The 12,544-nt window shown below is 41.4% G+C and overlaps 1 protein-coding gene across 1 annotated transcript in view; it reads right to left on the reverse strand.

The window, feature by feature from the left end:
- Positions 1-503: 503 nt before the first annotated feature.
- Positions 504-12,544, reverse strand: part of cdh22 (cadherin 22) — a gene marked incomplete at both ends in the record, with an annotated part of 66,944 nt that continues 54,903 nt past the window's right edge. Inside the window, 4 exons of the mRNA XM_083893057.1 lie at positions 504-1,057; positions 6,216-6,317; positions 6,563-6,712; positions 10,107-10,224. Of these exons, the coding sequence (XP_083749183.1) occupies positions 504-1,057; positions 6,216-6,317; positions 6,563-6,712; positions 10,107-10,224 (924 nt within the window). The remainder of the gene's footprint in view (positions 1,058-6,215; positions 6,318-6,562; positions 6,713-10,106; positions 10,225-12,544) is intronic.

A 12,544-nucleotide genomic window follows, 5' to 3' on the forward strand; every position in this document is an offset into this window, starting at 1 on the left:
TTTCTCGACGTCCTCCTCTCTTCCCGTTTTTTCTACGGCACTGGAACAGAGTTCACTGTTACAAATCATGGACCGTGAATAAATAAATAAATATATAAAAACAAATAAATACATAAATATTTCCCCTCCTTAAATAAATACATGTTTGTCACAGAGTTTGCGTTTCCTTTTTTTTTTTTACTCTCTAAACCTTGAAAACAGTCTTACAGCTTTAACATAAGGATTCTCTTTAATGGGAGATGAAACAAAAGACAGTCGTCGACTCACACGTGCCTTAGTGGCAGTTTTGGGTGAGTGATTAGCTTTCGGGAGTTCAAACTTTGACACTGGTAACTTTCTTTCAAAGAAATAAAGAAGCTGTGCTCTGTTTTAAGGAGTACACAGTGCTGGCTCTGATGATCTCGATAAGAGTGCCAGGGGGTAACAAGAGGAGGCAGAGAATGAGAAGAAGGAGATGTGGGGGGGGTTCATATGTCTCTCAGCAGGGGGGGGCAGAAGCGATGCTAGGATCCTTCCTCCTCAGGGTTTCCTGGAGCGTAGTACCCTGCCAGTTGCCTGAAACGTGGTCCCCAGTCGCTGAGGTAGGAGAAATCCTGCTCTGAAGTGGTGGACGGCGTGTGGATGGAGCTGAGCGAGAGCGCCGGTGAACTGCTGCCCTCAAAGGCATACGTCTGAAAGGAGTCATACGGCGGGACTGACAGGTCAGCGTCAGCCTGCTCCACTTTCTTTCGGATGTAGCCTTTAAATAAGGAGAAGTCCGCCGCCGCCGTCGTCGCCGCCGTTGCCGCCGCTGTCGCTCCCTCCGCCGCTCCTCCGGCCACTCGGCTCGCTTGTATCCACTGTGGCAGCGAGCGAATGTCCGCGCCGGACTCGCAGTTCTTGGCCTCTGGGAAATCATAGAGGTTCCTCAGGGCGCTCATGTCATACGCCTGTGTGTCCTGCTCCCCGCCGCCCTCGTCGTTGTACTTGATGACGTTATCCCTCATGTCCTCCTCATCCTCTGCCATCCTCTGGCCTTTCCTGTGGCGTTTCAGTGTCAGGATCAACAAGACGAGGACTGATGGAGAAAGGACAGAAAGCAAGACACAGAAAGAGTTATATTACATTTCCAAATTATATATGCACATGCCAATTGAATAATAATAAGAAGAAAACCCTCATGTTTTTTATACTGACAGCATAAATGATATGTATAATGTATAACATCTATGTCAGGGTTCTCAAACTCAAATGACCTGGGGGCCAATGCACATCTATTGTGGTCAAGAGGGGGCCGGCCTCGAGAACAAAAAGTGGGAAAAAAATCTGTTCACAATATTACATCATGATATCATACGTATACTTAATAATACTATTTATGATGCAAAATCAATGTATTAATATCAAAAACAGACATTTATTTTAAATTGCATAAATAACAGTGTCGACAACTGTAATTAAAATTCGTACCAGGAGCCGTTTCATCAACCTAACAAGCGTATTTATATATGTAATTGAATGTTGTATATGATACATTTAATAATGGGATAATTATGACCAAATGTCTTATTGTTACTGTTATAATAAACATTTCTAGCAAACATATATTATATTCTATCACCTCACTGGCAGCTGAGCCTCAGCTACACACTGTGTTTAAAAGACGGTGAGGTCGTGGGCCATGTTTTTATTATACATGATATTAAGTGGGGGGCCGCATGTAATCGATTGGTTTGAGACCCCTGATCTATGTCGTATGAAAGCCAGAGGAAAGCCAGGCTCTTATTTAACAGATATTAGAATTGAAACAACTGCAGCGTTCACTCTCATTTTGCACAGACGTGGATTAAGAGTTGTTAGGCTGAGTTAAAAGAGGATTACGGCAATATGGTACGCCTCTTTATGTGGCTAAGAATAAGGGGCATTCTGTAATTATTATATTGATTTTCTAGTATTAGTATAATTTCCCTATTTTTTTTCGTCGTTACAATCATCGTTATTTCTGTTCTTGGTTGTTTTAGGTTTACGGCATACGGCATGATATTGCGACATATTTTCTCCACGTTATTAACATTATTCATGTTTTCATGTGCGCACACGGTTCGGCACATGAAGCATGAACTGTGCCTGATGGATTTGCGAGACGTGTCCGTGAAAGAATATCGCTGAAAGTTAGTTTCACCTCTCAGGGCAAAGCAGCACAGCGGGGGGGGGGGGTAATAAATGATTACGTTTTACATTAGAAATGCATGAACATTGATTTTTTCACACACCTGATTGCTTTGCCCAGAAATATGATTCAAACCCAAGCCTAATGGAGAGCAATCTGTATATCAATACTTATCCAAGTTGAATGAAACTTTGTGATGATCCCATCACTGCTTAAAACAAAAAAAAAGGATAGAGAAGAGGAAAACAAAGGGTGTCTGTGTAGATAAATCATTACAGCTTAATTTCATCTTAGATATAATTGATACCATCCATCCACTTTCTTCTGCTTTATCCTCCACATGAGGGTCGTCGGGAGTGACATAGGGTGAAAGGCAGGGTCACACCCTGTACACTTCGCCAGTCCATCACAAGGCCACACATAGAGACAAACGACCATTCTCTGTCACACCTACGGTCAATTTAGAGTGTCCAATTTACCTAATCCCCATATTGCATGTTTTTGGACTGGGTGGGTGGAAGCCGGAAAACCCGGAGGAAAACCCATGAACACCAGGGACCGGGTCTCGAACCTGGATCTTCTTGCTGCAAAGGCTTACCACTGCACCAACCGTGTGGCCCCTGACATTTCTTCAAAATATGACTATGGAAGAATAAGGGAAGATGAATACTCAATAACAATAACAATATAAAATCCCATTCAGTTCATTTGCTTATTTATTTATAATAGCTAATTGAATGAAGGGCTGGTGTCTGTTTTAATGGATAATTCTTTAGCTTAAATCTTAAATCAGGATTCTTATGGTTTCATTGACTGACCAGTCGGCTATGGACTTACTGTGTAACCACACAGAATCCCCTTCATCTTGAACACAATCTTTAAAAAGAAAGAAGCCAGTAGAGGCACTTTTAGATAGATCATTAACCAGTGGGTACCATGCATCTTCTGGAACAGATCGCCTGTTACCTAAAACAAATGCCTACAAGCCCAGATAGATAAAAAGACTATCAATTACGCTGGGACCATGCAGTGTTTTCCAAGACAGCATGGACTGTTTGACGCTCTGAAACCTCTAGTAAGTCAAACTGAATAAATGCCGAGCATTGTATCCTGTGTGTATGGAAAATGTACACATTTAAGCAGCCATTACTTATTAGCATGCCCAGTAAAGCCCATAAACAAACTCTCAAAGTCACCGTGAAAGGATGCGACTTTAAAACACTGTTTTCACCTGTGCTTTCTATTGCTTCCAAGGTGCAAACAAAAAGCACACAATCTGCACAAAATGACTTGTTGCTGCTCGCGGTAATTGCCTTCATGTGTAAATGGCCCAAAACTAACACCCAACGTGTTCCTTTCCCTGAACAGCTGTGCTGATCCTGAATGGGGGGGATTGTGTGCAGTATATCTGACAGATAATGTTTAGTCATTCTTCTCTTACATTGTTTGCTTGGCTCCGGTAGGAAAAGAGGTGTCGGTAACTATTGTGCTTATGCACCTCCGCCATGAATGGGGTAAAGTAATTGCCACTGGGTTGAGAAAGACAGTCATGGTTTGTAGTAAATTGCGGCGCGCGCTGCCGTGCATGCTAAACAAGCAGTAAGACAATTACTCTAAATTCACTCTAATGAGGAGTAACAGGAGGTAGAAAAACGTCATTTTATGAACTCTGTCATTCCTACAAATCAGCTGCTTTAGCCTTGTTCTCAGACAACGCCGGTGTCATCACCTATTACGTGTGCAGACGCTTGCAGACTGTAAGCCATCGGAAAACCTATTTAACTTGGAAATTAGCATGCCTCTGGCAGTGCTAATACAACACCGTGTACAGATCTTACCTTTGTGGGAAGCATATGTAGACAACCACATATGCTGCACACCACCCCCCCCCCCCACACACACACACACCTCTACCCCCCTTTACATACAAAGCTGGTCCCCATGTGTACAGATGTTGTGAAAAGTGTTCCTGACAAGATGGTTAATTTACCCTTAGGCTGTGATGGTTGCCCCCACCCAGGAGTTCATCACAAGCAGATGGGAGGTAATTGGAATGGATGCATGCAGATGCTGCGGCGCAATGGAATGAATTCATCACATCAGGTCCATAAATGAACTGATGGAGGGACTGTTTGTTTGTAAGGTAATTAGGCAGAAATTTGTTTTCATTTTTCTCATCATCCGACAATTGATGTAATAGAGGTGGTCCGGCCTCTTGAGAGATGGAGCGCTGGCTGACTGGTTAGGTAGTCACTGTGTGTGCGTGTGTGTGTGTGTGAAAGAAGACAAGGTAGATGGTATGCAGTAATGTGCTTAGAGAGAATGGATGGCATTGCATTTAATAGGAGAAGAATGATTCATCTAAGCAGGTGGATGTGTGCTTCGCATGCACGAGTAGACACGTATTAAATTTGTTGTTAATTTGGCTTGTGTGTGTATGTGTGTGTGTGGGGGAGGGGGGGGGGGGTATGTGTTAAGCAAAGAAGGAACAGGAAAGAACTGTGCAATGTGCAGTCGATAAGATGAGATTGCTGCCACATGCCGGGCTGCTGTCTGTTATTCGCACCACACGATAGTTGTGAAAACACTGCTCACGCTCCCTGATTCCAGCACCTGCAGTCAGGAGAATTTACTGACCACATTATGACTGGCAGAAGCCAAGTGCTCTGACTTAGCCTGTACTCCAGTGCTCGATGAAGCGCGCTCAGTCAATTTTCAACCAATCTCTATCATTCTCTCCAAGTGGAGTGGGCTTAGCCCTGATTAGAGTCACTGACACTATTAGAATCATAACATCATTTAATTGGTGGACCCGGTGGCACGAAATATAACATGGCAATCGCTCACAGCCTTTAGCATGAGCATAATGTACGTTGTCTTCCTGGGTTAAAAAATAAAAAAAATCTCTACTAAGTTATTTCAGAGGATCTGTCGCAGGATGTCGACATCGAGATACACGACAAACAGTCGTTCTTTATAGGCAGCTGGTTGCCTCAAATTTGTACATAGCATTCTCGTTGAGGCTTTTTAAAAAAAAAAAACAAAAAAAAAACATGATGAATAAATTATGCTCTGCTTTTGAAGTTCACTCCAGTAGATGGTTCGGTCAACGGAGACCGAATTTTAACAACTCTCATTAGTATCGCTCTTAAAAGATACACAGATAGAAGCGCTGGGCACCATTTACAACCCGAGTACTGTCACACAGTCCATCATTCCCCGCCGCCCGCGTAATGTGAAATGTGCAGAGGCAGGAGCGGAGGAGACGAAACAACATGACGGCGATGTCTTTTCGCGCTGTCACCGAGGAGTGGGATGCTAAGATGTACAGAGGGGAAGAAGGGGAAGCTAACTCATAAAATTTTCAAAACATGACAATACCAAACCTCTTCAGTCCCTGAGAGGGTGAACGTGTGCGTGCATGTGGACGTTGTGTGCATGCGTGTGCATAGTCTTGTGTATAAAAAAAAAATCAAAGAATGTCTGGAAAGCTTAAAGCGTGCTGTTCCATGGGGACGCGGATGCTGAGGCAGCTCTTTTCTCTACTTGTGCTCTTGCACCACTCTCCTCCGCCTCCCTCTACTTTACTCCCATTCATTTAATCTCTGTCTCTGTTTGTAGGATCAAAGTGGCTGGGTGTCATTTTCCAGGCATCATCCATCCTCCTGTACTTAAACGAAGGCCTCTCATAAATGCTCTAACAAAATATTCTGCAAGACGGCCACTCAGAGAGATCAAAAATAGATTGTACTTCTTTTAAGCCACTCTTAGTCTTTGGTTGTCTTCCACTGCACGTGCAAGTCCATTCATGAAATATAGATGACTTCTAAATGCGGTCGGTCCATTAAACGTCACAAGTTTCATAGCATAATTTTTTACGAGCGCGGGACACGGAGTCATAGCTTTAGGTGCATCCTTCAGACTTCCTCGTTCGCGGTACATCTGTCTGTTGAACCTCGTTCCCCAGTGAGCGTTACTCAAATAATAGAACTTAGCACCTGAGGAAAATCAAGCTCATCCATCCATCCATCCATCCATCCATCCATGAGTGCATCCATCTGCTTACCAATGAGGATGAGCATGCAGACCAGTAGTGCTATAAGTGCCCCGGGGCTGAGAGCAGCACTCATTACGTATGCTGTGGCGTTGCAGGATTGGATGGCTCCCTCTGTGTAGAAAAAAAAATTAAATAAATAAAAAATATCTTCAGATTCAACAAAATCATTTACATGGTCATATTAGTTTTAGAGAAATAAATCATTTTAACATGCAGATGCTATTTCCCCCCTGCTGTGATTTTATTCCCCCAAAAACAAAACAACATATAAACTGATAAGCAGACAAAAACAATGCCACTCGAAAGAAAGGCATGACAGTCACAGTAGCAGTGCAGGATTCTCTCGTAGTTCTCACCTGTGTCACAGCCACAGACATGAATGGTCAGAGTGCCTGTGGAGCTGAGGGAGGGAGGCCCACTGTCGACCACCAAGATTGGGAGGAAATACACATTTTGCTCGTGGCGGTTAAAGCCTGACCTCTGGGTCCGGATGCCAGCGGTGTTGTCTGGGTGGAAAGTGGAGAATTGCCTTGGTGACTTCACGTTTAAAGCACAAAAAAATACAGGTTTTGTTTGCTCACTGAAGTGTGTGTGTGTGTGTGTGTGTGTGTGTGTGTACTTGTGAACCAGTAGAACAGGGGACTTTGGTGTCGTAACACACCCACAAACAGGGGACTCCACGTTGAACAGGGGACATTTTTCAGGTCCCCTCTTTGTCAAGCATTAAATCAAGCTAAAATCATGTTTATGATGCTCTAGTGATTTTTTTTTATTTATATTAAGCAAAGTGGGGACTTGCAAGTGTGTGAGTGTTAAAGCCCATACTCAGCAGTGCCCCTGCTGGCTGGAGAAGGGATTTGAACACTTCATTCACACAGTTAGTTTCTTAACACTCCTAACTAAAAACTGGACCTCAAAAAGCAGAAACTCATCCCCAGACTCAAGATTTGAATTGTGGTTGGGTTATGGTTAGGCTTAAACATTAACTGGTAATGTTAAGGTTAGGGATAAGGTTTTGGTTACACTGTCCAGATGAATGGAAGTCAATGCAGTGTCCTAAGAAGAATAGCTGGACAAATCTGTGTGTGTGTGTGTGTGTCACCTCCCTTTATGTGTTTTACTCCCTTGTCCTCAACATTGTCAAATACGTAGAGAAAAAATATTGCGTTGATAATGCAGAAACTTACTTACTTAAAACTTGATAGTTGACAAAGAAATTAGTTTGACATTTGATTAAAAAACATCTGTGGAAATCACTTATTCAACAATTGAGCAAAAGTGTCCGTGTTGAAAAAAAAATAAAAAATAGAAGACAGAATTAATCATATTAAATAATGCAGTTCAAGGACTCTAAACTCAGAGGTGCCCAGCTTCTGTCGCTTTCTTCTCATATGGCAAATAAACATGGGCGTGTAAATGAGTGAGAGAGGTACCGTTTGAATTAAACCTCACTGGTATGAGATGTCTGCGAGAGACATAGATGAATGTAACAAAGAACACAAGAGGAGGCTTTGACAAATAGAGCCGGAGCAACTTCCTGGAGAGACTTACATGGCGGATACCAAGCAATCCATCTCCAGAACATATATCACCATTACCCATATCACTCTAGAGCTCCTCTGGCACATGTAGAACAATCCTCATATTACCGTTTATGTACTGGAACGCTATGCCCCTACGTCTGTCATTTTGACTGTGACATAGCATTGACTTCAGTGGCTGGTTCAGAAAAAAAACATCCTCTCTGAATACAGAGGATGTCTTAGTTGGCCATTATTTAAAGATATGTAAATTGTATTGCTGACCTTTTTCACCTTTTTTATTGTACTGTATTTTCCAAGTAACAGTTAAGCATGGGGAGGTTGGAGCCTTTTCATCCTCGTGTGTCAAGGCTTGGAGACAGAACACGATGTGAGGCCATGATAAGGAAAATAAGTGACAGATTGAAAGTGACAGGTTGACAAATGTGTCCATGAAAAGAGACACCAGAGTGGGGGGGGAAAGACCGATAGGAGGATAAGAAGGCTGTGGAGGGGTTTTGTGTCTTTCAAAGAAATGAATAAAAAAGAAATAGGATAACAGTCGGATAATAATAGTAACTACAAATGCATATGCGTGTGTATTTATATGCACTCACACACACAAATATCTTGGTTTATTTGTTTATCCGTTCAAGTGAAAGGAACATGTGCAGAACCTCCCTGCCTCGGCACAGTGACATTTCCTGAGTGCAGGCTGCTCCCCTGACATTTGCTTGGTGTCAGATCGATCCTGATTAACCAGATGTCACATTCACTTAGGTAAACATTGCTAAACATGGAATGTGCACATATGTTTGGCAAAAATGCAGACAAGCATCTATAAATGTTTTTTTTTTTGTTCGTTTTTTAAACACCAGCAAATATTCTTCCTGACAAAGCAAAGCCATCTCTAGTGGACAGTGATGACAGTGTTCCCTGTGCTGATATATAAAAATACCAAAAATACTAGTGTGTTCCAAGAGGTGATTTACTTAATGGATAATTTATAGCAATGCAGTTCACAGTTTTCAGCAGTCACTCTTTATCAAAAACATTGTGGCAGTGTACTGTGATCCACCTTATGTCAAATCCGTCAGCAATCTGGAATCTATTCAATAATAATAAATTCAAAAATGAATTATTCCTTAAGAGGTTGGCTATTATTTTCAACAGATCCTTGTTCAGGGCGATGGCGATGACTATTATGATGGCGAATTTCAAGTCATTCCGAGATACTTTTTGTTTTTTTGAAGAAAGTCAGCTCACTGTCAAAAGTGCATCAGGGCAAATGGATCATTTCCTGAATTTCAAAAATTCATTAAAATTATTTCTTAAGAGGTTTGCACATATTTTCAACATAGCCTTGTTCACGGTGATGCCGACTATTATGATGGTGAATTTCAAGTCATTCCGAGATACTTTTTTTTTTGAATAAAAATAAATTCACCTCACTGTCAAAGTGCATCCGGCATTTTGTTGCGGCAGTATTTTAAACTAGGTCATTTTTGTTTTGAGGTCTACATCTGCAAAAACGTCCTGAAGCATTTATTATGAGTCTCACACTCTCAATCACTCTGGGGTAAGTCGAGATCACATTAACTGTTCCGTCTTTATGTGCTTCATCCTGACGCTGCATAAGTGTCAGTCAAACTGTTCCTGCAAGTTTGCAAATTTTCATTATACAAATAAATAAAAATAGGGTTTCGACCAGCAGATGAATATAACACTGCATTTTTCCCCCCACTAAATCAGTGGTCAAATCAGTAATCACCCCTGATGATCAGACTCCGAGTGGTGTGGATCATCTGCTATCCAAAACCTGAACACATCACACCAATATTGGCCCCGCTCCACTGGCTACCAGTTAGTTTTAGGATCACGACTGGACTGTGCCCCTACACAGTCCAATCAGAGCATTTAGGCCGGCAAACCAACTGCTTTTTGACGTCCCTAAGACAAAGTTAAAGACCAGAGGTGACCGAGGCTTTGCAGTGGCAGCTCCTCGGCTCTGGAATGCTGATTTTTTTTTTTTTGTTATTTGACATCATACTGTACAGCACTTTGGTCAACCTCTGTTGTTATTAAATGTGCTCTATAAATACATCTTTGAGTTGAGTTGAACTAGAATTCCCTCTCTACATTTCACCCTGACATTAAAGTAACATAGTGCCAACGCAGGCAATGCAGACCTGCTCAGGCTTTGCCAGAGGCGCCATTCACCCTGCTGTAAGTTGATGTACCATCAAAATAATCTCAGGGACATTAATTTAAAGGTTGAAATCCGACATTCCATCGCATTAAATGATGCTGAGAATGCAATAAACCACACAAATACGGTCATTTATACACATCACCACAAAGTAGTCCAATAATCTCTCACCTTTAACATCCCAGAGGGTGAAGTGTCGATTGCTGGACGCCTCGGGGGCCAGGGTGAAGTAGAAACGATGTCCAGACTGTGGTTCGTCTCTATCGACCACACTGATGGTGTGAATTAGCTAAGAGAGGAAACAAAGGTGGTGGAAAAAGGAAGTAAAATATAAATATCAAACACAGATTTCAAATGCCCTTTTCATGAGGGAGGACGTGAGGTGGAGTGAATATACTTGGATGTAACAGACACAGAGGACATAGAGGGTTTTCTATGGAAGTGCAGTTAAAAGGGGATAGAGTCTCAAAGAGATGGAAAAAACCTTTGTCCAGAGAAGCTAGCACGGCAACACAGAAACATCTTTATGTTAGAAATGCAAAATATACCGAACTGAAAGGCTGGAAAAGGGCAGCGCGTATGTGAGGCTGCAACTAAGAAGGAGCAAAATGAAAGAGAACAGAAAGACAGAGACAAAAAAAAGAGGGGGGTATATTTCTCCTATCTAATAAAGTAATGCACATTCATAGATGAAACTGAACCGTGATCCGATTTCAAGCACTTTGTGTGGACACAATAACACGAGATATGATTCACTGCGAGGTGAACGGCTTCAAATAGTCCCCAAAGATCCTTCCACCTTAACACGAGGGCTCTCAGTGACAATCTCTCCTCCTATTACTGTCATTATTCTGCAGCCAACATTCACTTCACAATGGTCATTGATGCTTCATCTGCTGGCACAATAGTATAGCCCATTTCATTGTTTTCCTTCATATTTCTGTATGTATCTAAAAAAAACAGCTAATATAAAACAGTACAGTTACAAGAAACCGACATACTGTTTGTTTTTTGTCTTAAGTACATCCTCCAAATATCTTGATGTGAAGAGCTGCGCAATTCAAAGCATCCCGTGACCCGGAATCACGGAATCTGAGCAGGTCTATTACTCCGATTGGCTTCAGGCTATGACATCAGAACGACTGACTCACAGGCAAACAAGATCCCTATTCCTGCATTAGCTGAGACAGCTCACACAATAAAAGTATAGGTGAGCGGCTGGGCAGAGTGTGAGGAGAAAGCAGACAATTTCCCTCATGCTAGTGTGGTATTTATAGTGGATTTTGTGTGTCATCAAACGTCCATAAGCTGTGTAAGCTTCTACTAGGAAATGTTTCATTATGAAATTAGTATTAGTTAGAGCTGCAACCAACGATTATTTCCGTAATCGATTAATCTGTCAATAATTGTTTCGATTAATCGATGAATCGTTTGGTCCATAATAAAAAATGTTTGCCAAACCTGGAAATGACAATGTTCTCGAATGTCTTGTTTGGTCCACAAACCAAAATGATTCGGTTTGAATGATTTACTTGTTATGTGGAGCAAAGAAACAAAGAAAATATTCACATTTAAGAAGCTAAAACAATCATGTTTTAATCATGAAAAAAGCTTCATATCGATTAATAGATTATCTAAATGTTGACGATTCATTTAGTAATCGATTAATTGTTTAAGCTCTAGTATTAGTGTTATAATGACTAATAATACAGTCACAAAGAGTCATGAAATATATGCTTATCTTTTTATTGATTTATTGCCAGAGAAATCAACATTTTTGTCTAGATAGCACATATTGCTACTAATAATAATAATTATACTATTCTTCATTTTGTTTTGTTGATATTTCTACTACTGCATTTATTTTAGTAGCATTTTGAGCCTTTGAGCCACATGCATCATCTGGTTCCCATGACTTCAGAGGACATTACATTCATTTCCTGGAGACGTACTGTAACCATAAGGAAGACAAGTCCCCATAGTGTGACTGGGGACTCTGTCCACTCTCTCTATGACTTGCTTTTCCTTCCGATTCCTTGTTCTTAGCATCTCCTCCAAAGTACCCTCATAATAATCCCCTGTCCGGAAAAAAAGGTGCCTCTCATTCGTCATTCAACCGCAGACCGATGACTCAAACAGCAGCACCTTTCATCTGCTTTTTATTCTTCTATTTTTTGATGTTTTAATGTTGCCCAAGAATGTGAGACATGCTCATGAAGTTTATTTCATCCGCAGCGATGCATTGTGAACCCGAGTGATGCCTAAGCATTACACTGACTAAGCTACTGTCGCACAGACCTCTGGGGGCCTTGTGCTCCTTCACAATGAACCACTCTACAGCAATGACATCTCATCATGGAACAGGCTTAGTCATATCCTCAGCTCAGTGGGTCAGGGAGTCTGTTTGGAATAATAAGGCTTACCTTATAATTACAAAATGGCACAGCATACTTTTGGAATAAATCTCACTGCTGCAACATCCACACTTGAGAGACACAGAAATGTATGGAAAAGGACCAGTCACTAAAAAGAAATAGGAAAATATCTGCAAGCATGCCTATTCTATTGTATACATGTTTAATTTAATGTGTAAAATAAAACTTTTTTGC

This window comes from Microchirus variegatus, assembly GCF_963457635.1.
Source record: "Microchirus variegatus genome assembly, chromosome: 7".
NCBI classification, from domain to species: domain Eukaryota; kingdom Metazoa; phylum Chordata; class Actinopteri; order Pleuronectiformes; family Soleidae; genus Microchirus; species Microchirus variegatus.